General features: G+C 45.4%; 2 protein-coding genes across 7 annotated transcripts; one reads left to right on the plus strand and one right to left on the minus strand.

Moving 5' to 3' along the window:
* Positions 1 to 112: 112 nt before the first annotated feature.
* Positions 113 to 19,911, minus strand: ELMO2 (engulfment and cell motility 2). 6 transcript variants are annotated; one of them, XM_085079044.1, is made up of 22 exons: positions 19,663 to 19,911; positions 15,620 to 15,745; positions 15,446 to 15,486; positions 14,871 to 14,943; positions 14,492 to 14,542; positions 13,361 to 13,542; positions 12,463 to 12,562; positions 12,118 to 12,269; positions 9,379 to 9,457; positions 8,743 to 8,778; positions 5,841 to 5,891; positions 5,397 to 5,519; positions 4,633 to 4,767; positions 3,841 to 3,945; positions 3,653 to 3,761; positions 2,891 to 3,027; positions 2,403 to 2,566; positions 2,208 to 2,320; positions 1,787 to 1,894; positions 1,377 to 1,453; positions 973 to 1,050; positions 113 to 464 (listed from the first exon to the last, which is right to left on the minus strand). In XM_085079044.1, exons 2-22 carry the CDS (start codon positions 15,695 to 15,697, stop codon positions 264 to 266), a joined length of 2,193 nt encoding a protein of 730 aa, XP_084935170.1. In that variant the 5' UTR covers positions 15,698 to 15,745; positions 19,663 to 19,911; the 3' UTR covers positions 113 to 263. The 6 variants fall into 6 exon arrangements, with proteins under 6 accessions (XP_084935170.1, XP_084935168.1, XP_084935169.1 ...); XM_085079042.1 differs by having other exon boundaries at positions 1,377 to 1,459; positions 19,725 to 19,910; XM_085079043.1 differs by having other exon boundaries at positions 1,377 to 1,459; positions 19,752 to 19,909.
* On the plus strand, positions 19,859 to 22,422 carry SNRPB (small nuclear ribonucleoprotein polypeptides B and B1). Its single transcript, XM_085079050.1, has 7 exons — positions 19,859 to 20,152; positions 20,243 to 20,394; positions 20,742 to 20,853; positions 21,105 to 21,257; positions 21,610 to 21,748; positions 21,928 to 22,053; positions 22,242 to 22,422. Exons 1-7 carry the CDS (start codon positions 20,150 to 20,152, stop codon positions 22,277 to 22,279), a joined length of 723 nt encoding a protein of 240 aa, XP_084935176.1. The 5' UTR covers positions 19,859 to 20,149; the 3' UTR covers positions 22,280 to 22,422.
* Positions 22,423 to 22,490: the final 68 nt, after the last annotated feature.

The raw sequence follows: 22,490 nt of genomic DNA on the forward strand, positions 1-22,490 counted from the left end.
GGCCGCCGGTGACGTTGCCCGGCGGGGCGGGGGAACGAGCGACGGTGCCTGTGCGGGGCGGGCGCGCAGCGGTGACGCTCCGCGCAGGGCGGAAAGAGGCGGAGGCGGCGGCGGCGAGGAGCGCTACTGGTTATTATTGGAACCGATACAAAAGGCGGGCGGCGCCGGGACCCCCGCCCCGGGCCCCCGGCACGGCAGCAGGCGGCGGCCCCGGCCGCACGGCCCAGCGGGCTCGGTGCAGGCGCCGGCGGCAGCGCGGGGCCTCAGCCGTAGTGGTACACGAAGTCGTAGCTGCTCGGCTCCTTGGGGATCGGCGGCGGCGCTTCGGGAATCTGGATGTTCTCCAAGTCCAGGAGCCTCAGCTTCATTTCCATGCTCAGCAGCGTGTCCAGGTCACTCTTGGTCAGCTCACTGGACATGTCCTTCCCCAACAGAGCATTAAGCCCATCAATCCAGATACAGTACTGTGGAAAAGAAAGGGTAATTCACGACTCTGGGCATAAATGATACCTTATGTTGAATCTTTCCATCCGTGTAATAATTAGAGAGCATCAAGACAGGAAACACTGGAGTAGGTAGGTAAAAAAACCATCCCCAACCCCAAAACAGTGCCCACAGATTTCCAATGGAAGTTACAAGCCTAGAGCAAAGCCTGAGCCCATGGCTCTAGGAGAGAGCCAAGAGTTTCTACTGTGGCATAACAAAAGTGTATTTATTCTAGGGAGCATAGGAAGAAAAAAAAGTAGCAGTCCAGACTAGGGAAAATGAGTGTGGGATTTTTTTTCTTTTTAAATGAAAAAAATAACTACGGGGAAAAAAAAAGATGGTTCATACCAAGCATCACCAACATTTTCTAAGAATGAACTTGATGAGAGACATCCTGCTTGAGTCTTTAATGAGAAGCAACTAATCCTTCTTAATCTCTGAAGTTAATTGCTATATATTCTACTGCTTAACCACTACATTTCTTACCTCATATTTATTAGGTGCAATGAAGTTCAAGGTCTCATCGGGATCATATAATATGGAGAAGGCCAATTCTAACACTTCCTGAATGGAAAAGAATCTTTCACTCACCAACAGAACAAAACATTGCAGCACCTTCTGCCTGCCAGCCCAAGAGAACTGCCTTGCTGCAGCTCAGTACACTTCCCCATACTGGTATTCTGAGCAATTCTACAGAGACTATAGCACAATCACACCATGCTCACAGCTCCTTGCAGTCAAAAAGGAATACCAAGAAAGGACCCAGAGAGGAAATGGAGTTTGTACACAAGACACCTGCAAAGGGGCAGATCATTCGTTCCTATTGCTCACTTTCAGTCTTAAATGCTACAGCATTAAGTACTAATGACAGGCAAAAAGGGAGCACTTGCCTTGTTCTGTTTCAGTGCACTTTTCTCCTTCATGTGTGGACAGTCCTTCCCTGTGACAATGGCTTTGATATCTGCAACTGGAACTAACAGTGAAAAAAGTAAAACTCCCAAACAAGCAATCCTGACCACAAAAAGACAGAACTTGGTTTGTTGTCTTTGCAACTGAGCACTGTTTTTTTAGCTCCTTAGTCCAGTTTTCTGAAACACATTACCAGTAACACATCCCTGCAGCTGGCTGTTAAAAAGGAAGTACCAAGCAATTCCAAGACTTGAAGAATTTGGGCAAGGACCAAAATTGGTATGCCCTCAGTCAGGGCTTCAGCCATGGTTCTTTCATCTTTATCTAGGATTATACCCAGCCTCTAGACAGCAGAGCACAGAAGAGTGCACAGCCTGTAATCAGGACTTACTTTTTTCTTGTAGAGATTCAAAGGTCACTTCCCCCTGGGCATTATCTTCCAGATCTCCATAGTGTAGCACCTTGTGATTCAGAGCCAGGCGACAATACCAGAATCTTTCTGGAATACACACCAAATAGAGTAAGCTGAGTCACATCATTCACATAAGGTCTCTACCCTACAGCTACTACACTAGAGCCTCTCCACCCAATCCATCTCCTCGTCCAGTTCCTCAACACAGCTTCTTATTCACAAGGAGATGGCTGCATTCTTAGAAACACACATCTGTGCCGTTCCAAACTACTGGCTGATATGGACAGCCCAGGTAACCAGCTTTTCTTTCTGGCAACATGCCTGCTGACAGATTCATTAATTAGATCTTACTTGATACAGTTCTTCACATGAAAAAATGCAGTTGATGCTGTCACCTTACCTTGTCTTCTGCGATTTCCAATTTTTCTAAAGCTACTTCCCTCACAAAGCCTATTCAGGCGCTGTTGCTTTATCAGCTCCAAGATCTCAGGCTGGATTTTCTCTCTCAGCTCCCTAGCAATTAAATATGGATGAGTAAGCAGAAAATGGAGATAATGGCAAGGATAGAAAGCAACTGTTTTCATTAGGAACGTACACAATAGGTGGAGACTGGAAGTCATCTTGGCTCATTCTCTCAGACTGGCGTAGCCGCAGAATCTCAGAATAGCTCAGGCTGCGCAGTTTGCTCTTGAACTGGTCCAAGGAGTTTGGCTTAGAGGGGAGAGCCCGTGTGATCTGTTCCCTCACAACCTGCATAACCTAAAAAGATGAGGCAGGAAGAAGAACAAATCACATTCTTGCTGCTTAATGGCAGCAGAGGATCAGGGCACAGCTCAGTGGCAGCAAAGAACTGACATGGGATAACCGGGGTCAGGAGCGTGACTAGTGACTAGTGCTAGTGACTTCAAAGACCCAGAAGAACCAAGAATGACCTCAGGTCATACCAAATAAAAGTTGAGCCACAGCCCACATCAATATCCTGTCACATCTTGTGCATCCTACTCTTTAACCAAGTGTACAGTCTGAGTGAACAAGTGCTGATCTGCAGAATATTTTACAAAAATATCCCTTCTCCACCCTGACCTTATTGAAATCTTCTGCTGTCGCCCTCATTTCTTTCCAGGTCTTGTTCAACAGCTGGATACAGATGGCAAACAGCTCCTCAAATGCACGGTCATGGGTGAAAAACATGGGGTGATAGTCATTCCGGCCTTCATTGGCTTCAGAAAGAAACAAACCACAACCATGTGAGCATATTGGACAAAAGGTACCAGGAGCAACTACAATCCACTACAGTGACAGACACCTGATGATGTGCAACAATACTCACTCCAAGAGATTAAGACAGTTCAATACTGTGTCACCCCATACACAGTTTATTGACAACAGCAACTATCCCTGCATTTCACCATGCAAACCTCTGTGACTCACGCCCTTTTCATCCTGGTCCCCCAAAATAACTGCTTGCAGTGTTTCCCACCTTCCTCTGATGGAATTTCTTACAGTGATTAATTTTCTCAGAATGCTGTTTTGAGACTGTCAGCAGTAATAAACTTTTCCCAAGCTCATGATGGTTCTGAGACTATTTCTTTTATACAGCATCCTCCTGAAGCTCTGGAAAGTTGAAGCTTTCTGCTTGTACAAGATTTTCACGAGAACCACAAACCAAAATTTCTTACTTTATTTCAGTAGTGGGATTATCATTGGGACTCCAACAGTGCCAACTCCAAGCTCCCCCTGCCCTTACATGGCAAAAGTGAGATGAAGGTACAAATGCTTGTGAATATTGGTTTCTAGAAGCATCAGCCCAGCAACCTGTAAAGCTGGGTAATAAATGGTACTTACGGAGTTCCCCAACCTGCAGGATCTCACAAAGCATCCTGGTGAGCTCAATGGCACTGCGCCCGAAAGGACACTCGTGCTTATCTTCTCGACTGCTGTTCTCCAGAACAATCTACAAGAACAGGATGCCACATACGCTAAGAAGAGCTGCTGAGGTGTGGGAATCTGTAAAAATCAGCAGCTTCACATACCCTGATATAGGTGTCCTGATGAAATTTGGCCAAGTATAGCATGTTGTCCAATGCCAGCATCCCTGGAGGAGTCTGTGTAAAATCCATGGCTGGATTGATGTGATTCTGTAAAAAGAGTGTGTAGAAAGAATCCAAACAAATTAGCTCAAAGAAATTGTGTGAGAACCTTTTCTGAATGAATTTTAAACCACCTGTCCATCAAGCACTCCCTCACATCTATCCAAGAGGTAACCTTGGACACCTGCTGACAATGCTATCCAAACTTTCTAGAGGAGAGACTGATTCCAAGTTCTTCAAGGCATAGGTGCATCTGTGTGGCTAGCACAGGTCTCTCCCATGAGAACATTCTCCTGTGTGTTATAAACAAAGATAAAGTTTGGATGTTGTTGTTACAGTGTCTTGAGATTTGGACAGTTCAGGCCTGGCCAATCAGGCCTAGGGGGAGGTTTCTGACTGACCAATCTGGGTGACCTCTGAAAAGTCTATATATGTGTTGGATTCAAAATAATAAAGTGCTTTTTCTATGCCACGCTGAGAATCTGGGCTCTTCTTCTCTGCTAGCGGCTCAACAGCAAGACATCTGGTAAGGAAATACCTCCAGAGAATGCCTAATGAACCCTGGCATTTAACCCATCAGCAAGTTCATAACAATCTTCCCCAGGAGTGTGGATTTCTAAACTCAGATGCGGAAGTATGGAAAACAGCTGTTTCTGTTCCTTATTTCCCCACAACTCTGATGGAGATTGCTAAGACTGCCTTCACAACGTTTACAGTTACTCTTTAGATGCATACCGTGAATCCCAGCATCTTGTAGTCCTTAGTGTACATGGCTTTGCGTTTCTCTGTTCCACTGCCAGGGACAGTGTTGCTGTCAGACTCTGCATCGAATGCAATTCTTCTCAACTCAAATATGATGTCTCTCTGTGCCTGAAGGACACAAGGCAGGGAAATGGTAATGTCATCTATCGCCACAGCAGTATTTTCACATAATGTACAGTCCTGCTTCTCTCTTCAGAGCTCACACAATGAATAGAGAGAGATGCCAAAGGTCATTAACACTATGCACAAAGAGGCAATCCATTTCAAAATGGCAAGTGTGAGTACAATGGTTAATGCAAAAATATTTGCTTGCATTTTTCTTTAACTACAAGTTTAGTTACAGGCAATTTCTAGGCATTCAGATAACGCTATGGCATTTCTCATTAAAGATTGCAATACAGCTGAGTAACAGACACCTTAAAAATTATCAGTTTTCCTCCTATACTGCAAGGAAATAGATAAAATTATGTGCCCTCCATAAAGGTAAAGTAACCAGTTTGAAAGCTGGCATCACACTGGTCAAGAAAGGACTATATGGCTTCCAGTGCCCACTTAGATCTCAGAGTTCCATGGCACACAGTAGGATGGGCATACCCTTATCTTAAGCACTGCAATGTGAAGGGTGGTTTTAAGACTTTATGCACCATCTATTTCAAATTCTGTAGTGCTAGGGAGCTCAGGAATAAGGCCACTTGTACACCCTATTCTATAAGACCTGACTTAGTTCTAATAGTGACCTGATCATTGGGATCCATCTTGGTCATCATTCTCTCTTCCAGGAGATTAAAGGTCAGGACCTGTAGGACGTACAGCTGATGTGCCATTTCTGTTTTGATGGGGCGGTTTCCTCTGATCACATGCTGTAAAATAAAGGAGAGGGTAGAAATTAAGAGAATGCAAATAAAAGCTGAGGTATTAGCCCTAGGCATATGCCAGACTGCATGTACATCTCTCTATATGAAGATTCAGTTGTTTAACCTCCATATTTCACCAGAACCATAATTATAATGCTCTGTAAGAGCAGAAAGCAGCATCTGATAACTCCCTTTTGAACAAGTTTTACCTTTGAAAAAGTCACTTTTGTGAAAGTGCCCTGAGGGCAGCAGAATTTACACTATGCACAAGTGAAACCTCCATTGAGAGGACATTAGGAAACACTCTGTCATTCCAGGCATACTTACATTTAGGATTATAGACCTCAGGTGCTTCTGGGCAAATGCATTAGCCATTTCCTGTTGTGGAATTTAAAGATGAAATAACATGAGTGAAATATAAACAAAAAGCCCACACTGTGCAGAAAGGAGAAAACAAAAGAAGCCTATGAATTGGAGATAGCACTGGCACACAACAAAGTGCTTTTCTACAGACTGTAGATTTAGCATGACATCTCACCACAACTTAGAGATGTCTCCCCTACAGAACATCACTAATGGGGAGAAAGGTACTACCGTAGTCAAAGCACAGAAGCAAATTAAGCTTAATGCTGGACATCAAATGATACCTCAATATTAGGAGATATGGCAGCAAGGAGCATATTTTGGGTTGCCCAGGAAAAATCTGCCATCTACAAGAGCTTCCTCCAATTAGCATTTCACAGCTTCCTATACCAAGGTAAACACCCAAGATAACAAAGGGCTATGGGATGCAGGTTTCAGGTCTCCTCCCTCTCAAAAATTCTCCCTCTGAAACTGATTTTCTTTGTCCAATTCCTAAAGAGATATTAAGAAGTCAGCTTAAGTAGAATTCGCAGAGCCATTTCAGATTACACAAATACAGGGTAATCATTTTCATGCTTAGAGGAAAGCTTCCAGTTTCCCTCTTGACTGCATAGCTTCCTTCTCTAGGTGAGGAGGATTTCCCAAACATTAAGTCATGATGACAAACAGTACAGCAGATGCAAGATCCCTTCAGTTCCAGCAGCAATTATACATGCACCTGCAAAAACCTAACATGTGCTTTCCTTGTAAATTGTGAAGATGCACTTTCTAATGTACCAGTGACCTCATTACCCCTGCTAGAAGAATGGTACAAGTGCTTATGTCAAGATTGAATATTATCATGAGCTTGCTGCTACAAGCAAAATCTTTTGGTTAAGAAAAATCTGTTGGGCATTATATCATCTGGAAGAAGTCCAAAAGAACTGACAGTCTGAGATCTCTTCACATTCCTGTGCACTGCAGTGCAGATTGAGAATTGTGAGCAGATATGGAGTCTCAGACAATTGCACTCAATCAGCTGTACATTCTGAGTAATCCAAGACTTTCCAACTGCTCATATCAACATTACTCTTAACAGAGTAAGAACCCTGGTAAAATGTGTGCATTAACCTTGTTGCAAGTCCCTGTTATCACTTTTGATCCAGACAGAAACCTCCTAAACCAAGAAACTGACTGACAGCCAAGCTGTAATGGCTGCAAGTGCAGCAGCATTCATGTTACAACCAAAGTGAGTCAGTGCTTGAGTGGAAGGTATCTAAGGAGCATCTAGATGAAGTAGGAGGTGCTTTCAGAGAGAACACACTGCCCTCTGAGTCATTCTTTTCTACTACTATTTGTGAGATGTAGTACTGAGAACAGGACAAGGCTCTGTTGTTAGGATTTGCTCATGCATGCGACATAAAGAATCCTTCCTCTGAAGGGATTTGTTTGTACATGGGATGGAGTTAACAGGTGACAGCAGATAAAAAGTGGGAAGGACAAAGACAATTAAACAATTCTAAACAGCATAGAAAGAAGCATGAGCACACACACAATCTAACCACTGCTAAGGTATCTATGCTCTGCTGAGAGTCCAGTAAGGCCCACTGTGCTGCTTGATGGTCACAGAATTACAAAATTATTTATGCTGAAAGATATGTCTTGAGATATCTAATCCAACTTCCCTGGTTCAAGCAACATCAGACAGATCTGGCTGCCCAGGACTGTGTCCAGTCAGGTTTCTAATTTCTCCACTGATGCAGACTCCATAATCTCTCTGGGTAACCTGTTACAGTGTTTGACCACTCTCATATTTATGTTGTGTGTGTTCATGTGGAATTTTCTGTGTTTTAAGCTGTGCCCACTCTCTCTTGTTCTGTCAGCAGCCACAACAGAGAGGAGTCAAGCTCCCTCTTTTTTATTCCCTTCCATCAGATATTTAAACATGTAAGACTTCCCTGAGCCTTGTTTTCTTGAGGCTGACCAATCCCAAATTTCTCAGGGTCTATTCACATGGAAGATACTCCAAGTGCCTTAGTCAGCTTCATGGCCCTTTGTGAGCATTTGGATTGTGTTTAAGGGAGGGGAAAAAGAAGTGAAAGATCCCTTGGAATTTTGTTTACTATAAAGTCTACTGTCTTTGCTGAATTACCAACGGAGGAGTATGATTTTTCTTATTTTCATGTATTAAGCATATCCATTAATTTTGGAAATTATGTAACATTTATTTCCCCTCTGAAGGCACTGCATCCTTGGCAAAAGTGGAACATTCCCTGTGTCATGCAGAAAACAAAAAATTGTACCAGTATCTCAATACAGGAGGCTCCAAATCAACCTATTAACAAGAATGGTGATTTTCCTGGAGTTAGCACAAGGCAAAAAACATTCTCACACTACACTTCCCATAAGGAGGAAGTCACAGATTAGGCAGAATTTATGCTATAGTCCTCAGTCAGCATCAAGTTTGGTGACTGCTCTTCACAGACAAACAGTTCTATCTTTAGAAGGATGCAGCTGGATATGAAACTGTCATTAGCACAAGTGGGATTTGGGGTATAAACTCACGTTGCAGTAAGTTTAAGGAGATTCAGATTGCTAAAGGGCTGGTTCCAGTTTTACAATTGGTTCATCTTGCAGTATCAATTTCCTTTTCTGACCATCTGTATGATCTCGTGTGCACAGTAAGTCATTCAGGGTTTCTTCTGCTACTCTTCTCCCCTCCACAGTCTGAGTGCATCCCCAGGAGTCCTCCCGCCCTTCTCCCTAGGGTCATCCACTCTGTGAGGCTGTGGGCCTCATCCCTGGGATACAAGGAGGCATAAGTGGAGAAAAGCTAACATGCCTACAGTTCCCCTACATGACCAGCCCCCAGGCTTGAGTTACTTACAGTGATGGGCAGGTCTAGTGGGTTAAGCAGCTTGTCCTGCTGGCAGAAAGCAAAAAAAGGCACAAAGAGAAGCAGACAGGATTTAGCTTGGAGTCCAGGAATAAGGCACAAACAGGGCACTAGAGAAGAAAGGCTTAACACAGCAAAGCTACACAATACACACATATGCACATCTTGCATGTAGCTGAGATCTTGGGAGTTTCCTCAGAGCAGGACAGTGTTTCATTTCTCACATTTGCCAGCAGGAATATGCCCCTATGGCTTAAGGAAGGTCCCTTTTTGGGGGAGAGGGAGGTGGGGTGTTTTTTTAGTAAGTACATATAGCCCCAAGAAGTCTACCCAGCTTACCTCTCCCATACACAATTAAAAAAACTTCCCATGCTGTCTGGAGGATTACTTTCTGTCTCACAAGGTCTTTCAGAATCCTTTCTGAGAACCTCCTAAATATAGATGTGTGCTCCAGGACACATTATTGATGGGACAGTACTTTTTCTCGTCTGTTGCCATACTGAAACAGCCACTTAAGTTCTTGGCAAGGTCTGAGGTCTACCTTGCCCAGACAATATGATTTCTGAGGCATAAACAGCCAGGCAGCAACCATTTTTCAAGGTTTAAAGTCAAAAGGCAAGAACAAACCTGTCTCTTGTCCTCAGGTGCCTTCAGGAAGAGGGCATTGATCAAGGCAATGGCATATGTCTGAATCTCTTGGTTTGAGCTGCATAAACAAAAAAGGGAGGCTTGTAAGGCAACAGGCAGTACAGAGTATTATACTTGTTGCTTTACCTGCACCATGAGAACACTGATTATGGCTGTCTTGCATTTTCAACAGACAAGCTGGACTCATGTAACCCAGGTTCATGATGTCCAGCTCTTCCTAAGGCTTGCAAAAAGCTGACAGAAATTTCTAACTGATAGATCCATTATCCGAAAGACAGAGCAGACTGCAGCCCAGCACCACCACAGTTTGCTTCCAATGCTGGAACTATCTCTGCAAAACCTGGTTATAGTACAGTCTGCTACATGGATATAGCTTGAAACTAGTATGGAACAAGTAATTTTTCTCCCTGTGCCAATGGAAGCCACCAAAAGCAAATGGGACTAACTTCTTCAGGTAAAGGGCTAAGAGCCCTTTCCTAAATCACACACAGCATGTGGTTTCACTTGTCATGTTCAAAACAGCACAAAACCCAGCTTCTAAATGCCAATGATATTCTTCTGTCCTCATCCTGATACTCTACCAAATCCAGGTTTGTTTCTTGCAATACTCTAACTCTTTCTGGTGGGTAGACCTTGGCTGGACACCAGGTGCCTGCCAAGCCACTCTACCCCTCTCCTCCTCAGCAGGACAAGGCAACGGAGAAAACAGGATGAGAAAAACTCAGTATAAGGCAGCTAATAAAGCATAAGCAAAGGCTGTGCATAGAATCAAAGAAAAACAAAAGATTTATTCTCTACTTCCCATTAGCAGGTGATGTCCAGCCACTTCCTGGGGAACAGGGCTTCAGTATGGACAGCAGTTGCTTTGGAAGACAAATGTCATAGCAACAAATGCCCCTCATCCCTCCTTTCTCTTTTACTACTGAGCAGATGTCATATGGTCAGTTTGGGTCAGCTGTCCTGGCTATGTCCCACCCCCTCCTGATCTTGCCCACCCCAAGAGTATTGGATGAGGGGGGGAAACATTGGAGAGACACTTCTGATGCTGGAGCACTGCTCGGCAACAGCCAAAACACTGGTGGGTTTTATCAACACCTTTCCAGCACTCAATGCACAGCACTGTGAGGGCTCCCCTGGGGAACTCCATCTCAGCCAGACCCAGTGCACTCTTGCATCAAGCTCTTCTGATGAGCAGAAGTCCAGTGCATCACCTGAATGAATTTGTATGCATAAATATACTTAGAAAATATATTTAACTATACATGTAGAATTAAACTTTTTACAAAAGATCTAAAGCCAATACTTCTTTTAGATTAAATACCTATTTTCCTCACTTTGACATATCTCTGGATAATAACCATGTTCTTTCTTCTATTGCTCCCTTCCAAATCTTTTTCATTTTGGTCAATCTGCTGTACTTCAAACATGCAAATCTCCATGCATCATCCTAGGTTTTCCTTGGGCCTCCAAGCTGCACAGGTCTCTGAAGTCTGTCATTCATTTTTGCTCTCCTTTTCAGGGTTTGTTGCTCTTTTCACCACTCTGCTTGCTTTTTGACAAAGCAGAACAATTTTAAGGTTAGTTTGTCCTTTTCTAACTCATCTCCTTTGGACAAGTTTCTATGGTCATGCTCTTCCAGAACCTACCCTCTCTTATGAACTGCTCCCTCCAGATGGTCTTGCCAAGAAAACCACGAGCAAATTCTGACTCACCCTCCACCTCCCTTTCCAAAATATTCCCTGCATAAATAATTTCTTAAATGACCGTGTGTGTTCTGGAAGCACTTAAGCACACAAGTTTATGTCTTGAACAAAGATATTTTGCTTAAAAAAACTGCACAAGTGTGTTCAATGTTAGGACCAAATCTAAGTTTGACTAAACCAGAAATCATAAAGCTGAAAGAACATATACTCTTTGCAGAACAAAGCTGCTGCAGTGCTCAGGAGAACTTGTTTAGCTTTTCTGTTAACCAAATTTGAATGCATAAACATTCCAAGCACAGCGACATTGATACACTACTTTGTTTGCACTATAATTTTGTTAAACTACTGTTCACTGATTAAGGAGTATCAATCACATTCACAAATAGTGCTTTCCCACATGTTCAGAATTAAAAGGCTTGAGAGAAAAACCAACCTACTCAAAGCTCTAACAATTACATGCTGCTTTTTTATATGGAAGAGTAGAACTGACCTAGACAAACAGCCCTAAGAGACAGATATTAATTTGCCAGTTTGTTTGGAAAGAGAGGAAGGAGATGAAGGGAATTGTTATTCCCTTCAAGCAAGAAAAGCAATTGTTTTCTTCTTTAGTATGCAAGACAAAATCTAGAAGATGATGAGCTCTTAGATTCTAGTGGAGACAATTTAAAGAGGGGTAAAAGTGACAGACAGCTGAATGCAGAACCTTTGGGAAGTTGTTTTCGTAAAATGCAGGTTTGGTCCTAGCACTGAACACACTTGGGCAGTTATTTAAGTTAAATATCTTTGTTCAAGACTCATGCGCCCAAGTGCTTCCAGAACAGAGAACATATTTTTCTGGGATCTCACTTAAAAAAACCCCAAACATTAGAAATCTTAAAGTTCAAGTAAGTTGTCATATTGGTAATACTTAAAAAATGTAATCTTTAAGTGTTTTAAATGCAAACGGATGTATTTTTAAATAAACAAACAGACATAAAACTGGTATAAATCACACCATTGCTGGGTGGACACTCACACTTGCAGATGGGAAATGAGCTGCCCTACAGTGATCTCCTCTGCAATCTTCTGGTACAGAGTCTGGCTGTTGAGCACCATGCTCTCCAGGATGGCCAGGGACCGCTGCAGGATGGACACATCCACCATGGGCTGACTCACATACCCTGCAATCTAAAAACAGATGAACCAGCAGGTCAGCTGATGTCCACCCAGGAGCTGGAGTGGTGAGTGACAGGGCTCAGAAATGGGGGTGCACTGTGCTCTCAGAGAGTACTCAGCTTCTCAGAGCCTTTTGCTCTTTCTGGAAGACGCAGTAAAGCATGAAAAGAAACAGTATCCACTCACCCCCTCCACTCAACCTCACCTGTTTGATGAAGGTTATTGAGACCATGTCCCAGGACACAATACCATGGTCCATGAGCTCCAAGAAGGCAGTCAGGGTGAAAGCCAACATCTCACTGTAACTGAGGAAATGAAGAATACAATTACAAGACATCTGGTAGCAAGAAAAAATCCTGCTCAATCTGGATAAGCTGGGTAAGAGAAAAATGTCACCATGTTCTCCTAATAAAACAGGCTATAGTTTGGCACCTGGGGGAGCAATAAAGTGTATGCATTTATGGAGAAAATCTACTGTTTTGTAGAAAGGTATTTTATTTTTCCTGGTTACAAGCACAAATTAAAATTAGCAGCAATAAGTCCCTAGTCCTGACACCAGAGACTCACAACCATCTGGATCAGTACTTGGCTCGTCAAAGGAACAAAGATGTTTTAACATCAGAAAAAAACTAGCAAAGATTATCTGCCCTCTAAATATTGAGACCTGACTTGAAATAAAATGAAAGCACAGCATGAATTGTGAAAAATGGAATAAATAATCACAAGATAGCAAGGTAAAAGAGACTGAGAGAAAGATTACAAAAAAATGCCAAAAACGTATTAGTTGCTAGTATGTGAGAGCTGTGAAGGTTATGACAATAAGTTATCAAGACTTTAAAAGTACTTTCAGTGAAACATACCAATAGAAAATCCAAGTGAATTATTTGCATCACAGTTCACTGTGAAAGTGCTTGAGGAAACTTTCAGGTCAGATCATAACTGTCTCCTCTTTTTCCTCGTGAGGTTTAGCAAATGACTAGAAAGACTTTGTCTACACAGATCAGCATTTGCTATGAGGTTAGCTGCTTAATGCCACTTCAGCAAGCAAAATTAGCCCCTTATTTGAGGCCTTATTTCAGAGTCCTGGAATAAAGGAAGCTTACTGGGATAGAAGCTTGGTCCCACTCTCCACAAGCCGTGTCAGCACTGTAATCCCTTCCATGTTGATGAACTCTGTGGCAAAGGTGACATCTGCTGAAAGTTTTGCCAGTTCCTTCATGGCATCCAGCCGGGTTTCCATGCTGTGTGACTGGATCCTCTCCATCAGCTGGCGAGCTGCCCTAGACTGGCAGGAAAGAGGGATGGTGCCAGTTACAGACTAGTAACCTGCAGCCTGAGTCCTGCCAGCATCAGCATTCTGTCAGAAACCCACAGGTGGGCAGAGAGACCAGAGCGACGATAGAGATACCAGCAAAGACACATGCAGTAGCTGCAGTCAGCAAGTCTAAGACAGACTAAAAAAGGCTTCTCTCAGCAACAGTTACAGCAAGCAGGAAGTAAGTAAAATACTAGTTTACATGTTAGAGCAAATGCCTGTTTTTCTCCTCGCTGAGGTGAGTGGAGGTGGGCATAGAAATATGGAGCAACACCATTAAGGAAACATGATATTAATAAAAAGTCTCATAGATTCAAAGAGAAGCCTGAACACATTTTGAGTATCCATTAGACATTCTGTAAGATTTCTCAGACACAGATCAATGATATCCTCTCAATTCCCTCTTGCCCAAGTACCTTCTCCCAGTTCTACTCATCCTCAGCTTTATGCCTTGACACTTGCACAAAAAAGGTTTAAGAATTTCAATAAAAAGAAAGCTGCAAAAGATGACTCTTAAAGTTACAACAGCAAGAATTCAACAGGAACAACCCCCTCTGCACCAAATTTGTCTCCATTTTAATTGTTTGCAGTCACTGAAACTGCTTTCTGACTGACCATGCTAAGTGCACTCATATTGAGAATGCATTTGTCAGATGCTTCACAACATCCCAATCTAGGAGAGGCATTAAAACTGTAAACTGGATTTATTTACAGAAAGGCCTATAAAAGGGCAGAGCATCCAAAGGCAATACACACAACACAGCCAGCATGGAAAACAGTGGGTGCCTCACTGTGTGGAATGGCCCACAACAAAGGTAACCTGCCTTCAATTTGGGGAGGAGAAAGAAAAGCCAAGAAGCAAGAAAGAGCCTGTCATACATGGAGTTATTGAGAAAGAGGGATGTGAGGAAGCATTTACCGGGGAGACTGCCAGCTGTAGGATAGTTCCATTCTTGATGTCACAGCGTGTCTGAAAAAAACCACAAACTTTGAACTGTGGAAAAGTGGGGGGGAAAGAACCCAACTGGATCTACAGTGCACATCTGAATGCACAAGTACAGGGGCTCCTATGCCACACAACCCCACTGATAGTACTGAACTTGAGTCCCCAAACTTGCAGGCACACAAATGGAGCAGCGCAAAGCTCCTCAGTTGAATGGCACCATTAGAGTCTGAGTCTCTCTTAGAGCAGAGATGCTGCTCCACAAGGATTGTGCCAGTATTGTTCCATGACTCTAGTCCAAGACGTTCTGCTCTCTCACCCAGAGTATCAGCAAACTGCTGCCTCTCACACTGACCTGCTCTGTGATGTACAGCTGAGGACCATCAGCATAACGCAGCGTGTAGTACTCAGGGTTTGGCAAAGACCACCTGGCAGAGGAAGAAGAAGGATACATTAAGCTTCTTCCTCCTCTTTCATCTGGCTCTCAATTAGGAAATAGAGCTTAATCCCTGGAAGGTGCAAAAGAACTTTCAAGCAAAGCTTTAGCAGGGGAAATTAGGTCTCCCAAAGGGGAGAGAAAACTCCTCTTGACGAGAATGTGGACTTCAGCCTACTCTAAATCAACTCTGTGGAATATCTTATAACAGGCCTACACTTCAAGAACAGCGATGGGCCAATTCTCAGAGAAACTGACCCATGGGCATATAAATGCACACACTTAGAATTGCCACAAAAATGGAAGGCCCCTGTTTTCCAGAAAATGCTCTTCTTCGTGATTAAATCCCCAGCCCATTCCATGGCCAAAACTGGCAGCAGGCAGCATGGACTGTGCTAGCAGCACACTATCAAGCAGCAGACTTACACAGTAACCCAGCAAGATTTGTCAACAGGACAGACTTTCTCCCCAAGGGTTCCCAGAGAACTACTCACCCATCACAGACCTCCTTGATGATGGATGCAAGAGGCCTTTTCTAGAACAGAAAGAGAGTCCTCAGTAGCCATGTTTCTCTCAACCAGAAAGGAATACTGCCCATTTCTATGCTTCCCACATTCCATATCAATGCTGGGGTGCCTTTCCTCCCCCATCTGGTTACCAGGTCTCACCTGATCTATTTCCAGCAGCTGGGCATTGGCACCTGGCCACTCAACAGCCACTTTCACAATGTCTGAAGGTGGCGGCATTGCTGCAGACTCCTCCAGGTGCCTTTACAACAGCATACACCAACACACCTGTTAAGAGAAAGGACAGTGAGCATCTTCTCTGAAAACTATTTCACTCATTCCACTGGATATAACACCAAGCTTCAAAACACTTAAGATCAGCCTTGTGGTTTTCTGGGCCTGACAGGGACAAAACAGCAAGTATAGCAGAGATCAAGGCCTCACACTAAAACAGCATGTTGTGAAATTGTGTGCCCAACTTCATCACTCGAGGAATACTCCTGAGAGCTTGTCAGGGCACTCACAAGAAGGAGGGTCACCGATCAGCAAAGCCCTATCTGCCACCCACTGTCTGTACTGGACTACTGGCAGCACCTCCCTAGCTCAGCTGCTGTCTGTAGGTGAGAGCAGGAACATGCTGTCCAGGCAGCCTCCCTCCCATGGTGTTTACTGATGCCCCATCCAAATTCTCAGATAACTCGAGTCACTCAGGATACTCAAACAGGCTCTTAGGCAAAATAGCAGCAGCTTGCTTTATCCTGTTCCCTTCCTGTAACATCATAAATCCAAAATGCGACCCACTACGACAGAAAATAAGGTAACTCCTTGTTCGCTCTGTTCTACCTTTTACTCCTTTATGACCTCCTGCACTCCTACGACAGCCAGACTCTGTCCACTCTACCACCCCACCCCTTGGGAAGTATCTGGCAAGCCAGACTCAGAATTTCATGATATTCTGGAAAGCTTACCCCAATTCACAGAGATGGCTACAAGTCAGTACCCATGGCCTTCTCTTTCTGTTTGAACACCAATCCCAAAAGTGGCTTGTCTTTTCTTAAAACTCATTAAATGACTGCAAGACGAAACATATCTTATGCAGAAAAGTGCCAGTCAGGGTCAAAATAACATCTCCAGCTTCCAGATAAGCAGCACACATTAGCTGCCCTTGGAAAAGCAACAGACTCAGGGCACCAAATCAGGGCAATTACTAGTAAACCATCAGTAGCTCTGTTCATACTCCCCAAAGAGCCCAATTTGTGTGACATGCCCAGACCTGCAGGATATACAGTTTCCATGTATTAAATCTAGAAACAGAGAGGCAGTTCCCAAATGGTGTGTGATTCCCACTCACTGCTCTCCAGCAATTAAAGGCTATGATGGCCTAAACCTAAAAGCCTGAAAAACATTAGTCCTGCACAGAAGCCCACACAGAACATGCCCAGTAACCAGCCTGTAATAACTGAACAGATAATTACCTCTCCCACAAGTGAGCCAATTCACAATCATAAAACATCCAAATCCATTCAGTGTTCAAGGCACAACAAATACACAGTGAAGGGACAAGGCTCCAAGATTACTCCCTGAGTGTTAAGAACTGAATTTGCAACTTTTTAAACAAATTTGCCCATGAGTAATTATGCATGAGTAATTTGTATCTAATTACCATTTCTCCCTTCAGCCTGTTGCAGTACAGTCTTTCATTTGTACTGCAAGTAGCAAGTTGCTACTGAAAAGTACAAAGAAATACAGCATTTTATATGCCAAAACGAAGATGACCACATTACTAGAGGCTGAAGCCTTTACAAATCTCTAACTTATCTCTTCCCACTTAAAGAGCATGCCTCATTCAGAGAAGGGAAGTAGCCATTAAAACAGAAACACTGATATGACAGGAAATCCTCCAGAAATCATAGACTAGGTTGGAAAATACCCATTAGATCATGCAGTCCAACCATAAACATAACACTGCCAAGTCTACAACTAAACCACATCCCTAAGTCCCATATAAATGTCCTGTTTCATAAAAAAAGAAAAAGTACTGCAGAGGCACAAAGCTCCTAGCGGTCACCCACTCTACCGGAAGCTCCCCTGATATTCTTACCACCAAAACCACGGACCTACCAAGTTGCATTGCACTGCCTTGATATCTTAAAAAAAAAAAAGCTCTCAGCTGCATACAAACTCAAAGTAACTCATCGTGACATTTAAGACTATTTCTGCCCCAAACTTGTTCCACAGATGAGGACCCACTCATGACTGGCAACCATGTTCCCTATTCCAATCAGTATTCAAGGCACAGCAAATACACAGTGAAAGAAACAGAGCTTGAAGACTGATTTTTGGTTTTTGGGGTTTTTTTGCACAGCAGCATCACGGAACAGATATGACAGATATCTCTACCAAGGCAGAGATTTGAACAGTGAAGTGACTTGGCTAAGGAGAACCCAGAGAAGTAGGAATTTAAAATTTTAAAAGGTAGGAAACTCTTTAGAACAGCATTGGTCAAACAATGCTTTGAAAGACCAACACAGATCAGTGATTCCTTGGAAGCAGCTTTCCAGAAGAGGAAAAAGAACACTGGACTACAAATACAAAGGGTACTTCAGGTCAGCCTCTTTAACATGAAGTTGTCTGCCAAAAGCATGCTTTGCAAATATTGCACTGCCTGTCTGCAGACAAGAGGGGTGTCAAAATGTTTGGTTTTACAATGGATATTCTGCAGTGCAACAGTGAAAGAGCTGATAAAATGACTGTTCAGGAGCTCTTGTGAAGAAGCATAGACCATGATTCTGCAAAATTGTGATTATCAGTCAGTCACTTATATGCATGCTCTCACAGCACATTCTTCTCAACAGCATGTAAACAATTTCTCACAGTTTTATACAGGGAGACAGAAGCCAAGCTGAAATCCATCAAAAATTAATTCAGTCTGCTCCTACAGAGTGAGATCCGTCATACAAAGCACTGGTGCAGGGGTAGCTGCAGGGCAAGGAAAAATCAGCAGAGCCACTAAAAACACACTATTCAAAAGACTTCTCAGAAGCTGCAAGCTTAAACAACTAGAGTATTTTAAGCAGAATTTCCCTATTCAAAAACTCAATCTTCTTTTCATTACAGATAGAGAACAAAGTGTGCTGCACACAGAATGAAAATGAGGAGGATGAAAGAACATTCCCTGAGAAAGAAAAGCTGCCTGGTAGAATACCCCAGTCAATAAGCGCATAGCTGCAGCTTCTGAAACCTGTAGATGTGACAAAACACCCTCAACAGTGCTCAGCAAGTCCCCAGATGGTACCAACTGGCCAAGCTAAAGTTGGAAGTGACGTTGGCAGAGGGACTAATGGGACAGGTGGGCAGCAAAGACACATTCCTTGGCCAAGCAGCATGAAAAGGTAGGAGACAGCAGAGTCTAACCCGAGGGCTTTGCAGTTTTCTCTGCTACCTCACATAACAAGCAATGGAAACCATCCCTCTCTAGCTAAACCAGAGGACCAAATGGCTCACATTCTCTGCCTCTGCAATCCTACATTCCTCCAAAGGCCTTCCATGGCTGCACATGGATAATAAAACACTAAGCCTATCGACCCTGGTCATGCACATTTCAACGCTGTACGGCAGAGACCATCTCTTGGTAAAGTCAGAAACTGATAGCAACAGGCAAAAAGAGAACTGCTTTATTATTTTTCATCAGTCAAGTGACCTGAAAGCCGACAGCCAGGCGGCAGTGGGCCCTGAAGCTTTGCCCAAAACCTAGTTTAAGGCATTAAACAATTACAGTTTTGGCTCGGCACTGTCCGTGCTGTGCCTCGGCTCCCGAGGGAGCACCGGACTCGCCGCTCTCGGGGCTGCTCCTCCCGGGAGCTGCGGCGGCGGAGCCGGGCCGGGGGCGGACGGGCGGGCCAGGCCGCAGTCTGGGCCGCCGGAGCGGAGGGCGGTGGGCGCGGCGCCGCAGCGGGCCCGGAGAACAAGCACACCCGAGGCGCTCCACCGACAGCCGCGCTCCCTACTGCTCTCCTTACCCCTACCCTATCCACGCCCTCGCCCGCCGCCCGCGCTTCCCCAGCCCCACCGCGGCCGCTCCGCGCTCCCGCCGAGGCGCTGCCGGCGCTGGCACCGCCCATGGGGCGTCATGCGCCCGCCGCGCTGCCATGGAGACCGCGGGGACCATGGAGACCCGACCCGCCGGCCCCGCCACCCCAGCGCACCCCCTGCGCAGCCGAGTCAATGCCGCTAACCGAGCGTCCCTCGTCCCCGAGCCCCTCCTCGCCTCCGGGGCCGCCGCGGCGGGGCTCACGTCAGTTCCCCGTGCCCACGGTGCCCCGCCTCCGGGAGCGGCTGCGAGCGCCGGGGGCCGGGCGTGCGGGGGCTCATGCAGGGCAGCCGCTCCGCCGCTCGGGCTGACGCGGGGCTCTGCAGCGGCGCCGCGGCCGCGCTCGGCTCCCTCCGCCCCGACAGCGAGCACGGGGCCTCGGAGCTGTGCGCAGCCCCCGCCCCCGGCCCGGCCCGCCCAACCCCGCCCCGGGAAGCGCGTCCGCGGCGCGCCGGAACGGGCGGTGCCCGGGCTGCGCGGGAGGAAGTCGCGGCTGCCGCGCGTCGCAGCTTCCGCCGGGGCGGGCCGGGTGGAGGGAGCGAGGGAGCGAGGCGGGAGCGGCAGGAGCAGCGGCGGCGGCGGGAGCACGGAAAACCGCAGCCATGGTGAGCCGGGCGGGCCCGCGGGGAGCAGGGCTGTCGGGGTGGCGAGCCCCGGGCCGGGCTGGCCGCGGGTAACGCGGCGTTCTCTTGCAGACGGTGGGCAAGAGCAGCAAGATGCTGCAGCACATCGACTACCGCATGCGGTGCATCCTGCAAGACGGGCGCGTCTTCATCGGCACGTTCAAGGCCTTCGATAAGCACATGAACCTCATCCTCTGCGATTGCGACGAGTTCCGCAAAATCAAGTGAGCTCAGGGGGTGTCCCCAGCCGCACTCCCCAGCGGGGCTCTGAGCGAGAGTCGGGACAGCGATGTGGCATCGTGTGCTACCGGCTAATGCAAAAACAGTCATGGGTTTAGTCTCGTTTGTCAAATCCCCAAACTACCAAGGCTTACGGAGCACTTTGTTTCAATTCTGTCCTAGTTATCAACATATACCTCTATGTGATGCCAGTTGTAAGAGTTAGACTTCTCTATTTATTAAGTTTGAGGCATATAAAAATGTCCTCCTCTGTGGAAAAGCAGCCTAGTCATATATTCTATTGTAAGCTTATAAAGCAGCATTCATTCATTCATTGTTTTCTTCTCACCAGACCCAAAAATTCAAAACAGCCAGAGCGGGAAGAAAAACGAGTCCTTGGTCTTGTGTTGCTGCGAGGGGAAAACCTGGTGTCCATGACGGTTGAAGGACCACCTCCAAAAGATGTAAGGATGAGCACAGAATTAAGAAAAAAGGGAAGGGATGTCTGATGAATTTACTTCCCTGCAGGGGAATGCTACTGCTGTATTGTTTGAGACTTCCAGGTGCTGTTGTGACTAGGTCCAGCAATCTTCACGGCAGGAATCTCTAATTCCTTTGTGGGCTTGGACATTTAATTGGACGAAGGAGGGCTGTGGGTATCACTAGGATCTGATGATTTTTGATAAATCTTTCTTTTTGGGGGCTCTGTTTTCAGACTGGAATTGCCCGGGTACCCCTTGCTGGAGCTGCTGGAGGACCTGGTGTTGGGAGAGCAGCAGGGAGGGGAGTACCAGCTGGTGCTCCCATGCCACAGGCTCCAGCGGGATTAGCTGGCCCTGTCCGAGGAGTGGGAGGACCATCCCAACAGGTGAGATACTATGATCCATGGGCCTTTTATTTTTTGGTACCAATGTGATGCAAGAAATTGGTGTAGTGGAAGAGCTGTAATCTTAGTCTCTGTTACCACAGAGTTTGAGCCTAGCAAAGCTTTTTGAGTACTAGATCTCCCTAGGAATTCTGTTCTATATGGCAGGAGAAAGGCATGAAAAGTGCAGCTTTTTAGAACCACTTCCAAGTGGTATCCATTGAATTGTAGCATTCTTTACTAAGTTAAGAGAAGACTGGTATAATTTTCGGAAGGGGAATTTCTCATCTCTAATTTTTTAGTTACTGTTATAAAGCAGGGGCCATTTTTCTGAGCCTGTTTATTTTGTCTCCAGGTGATGACACCCCAGGGTCGTGGAACAGTTGCAGCTGCTGCTGCAGCAGCCACTGCCAGCATAGCAGGAGCCCCAACTCAATACACACCAGGGCGTGGGGGTCCTCCCCCACCCATGAGCAGAGGAGCCCCTCCTCCAGGTAGGAATTACTCTGTAGAGTGGAGTAGTAAGCAGTCCATATTTTGTCACAAAATTGGTGATAAAGAGGTAATTACCTGAGTCTGATGAAAATCTGGTATTACGAAAGATATCCTAATGTCCAGCTAGTGCCTTGAATATTCAGCTGGATTTACATGCTTGGTTTTTTCCTGCCTTAAGGAATGATGGGACCTCCTCCGGGCATGAGACCACCGATGGGCCCACCCATGGGAATGCCACCTGGCCGAGGTGCTCCGATGGGAATGCCCCCTCCAGGCATGAGACCACCACCCCCAGGAATGAGAGGTGAGCAGAGCTTATCAAAACTGCCTGAAAGCTCTAAGAAGCCATAACATAATGTTTGAAGGGTGATGCATTCCAATGTCTCCCTAGCTCTGCTAGTTGTCATAAATGCTTTGGTGCCAAAAAGGGATCTTATGGCTACTTTTTTGTTTGGTCTTGCTCCTTCTTTCAACTCTTTCCTTTATTCCCAGGACCCCCTCCACCTGGCATGCGCCCCCCAAGGCCGTGAGAATTCTGTAATGTACCTCTGAACTGGGAGAAGAACAAGGAAGGGGATACACTGAGCAGTACCACCTGTCCGACCTTTGTTATGTATATTTTATATCTACTGCTGGTAATGTTGGCCCTTTTTAATAAAGCTGGAAAACCTAGCATGTGGAGTCACTGTTGTACTGGTCTGTTTATGTCAGGAGTGTAGCTGTTACTTTTTAATGCTGCAC

This window comes from Lichenostomus cassidix, chromosome 20 (genome assembly GCF_008360975.1).
Source record: "Lichenostomus cassidix isolate B80296 chromosome 20, HeHo_3.0, whole genome shotgun sequence".
In the NCBI taxonomy this organism is placed as follows: domain Eukaryota; kingdom Metazoa; phylum Chordata; class Aves; order Passeriformes; family Meliphagidae; genus Lichenostomus; species Lichenostomus cassidix.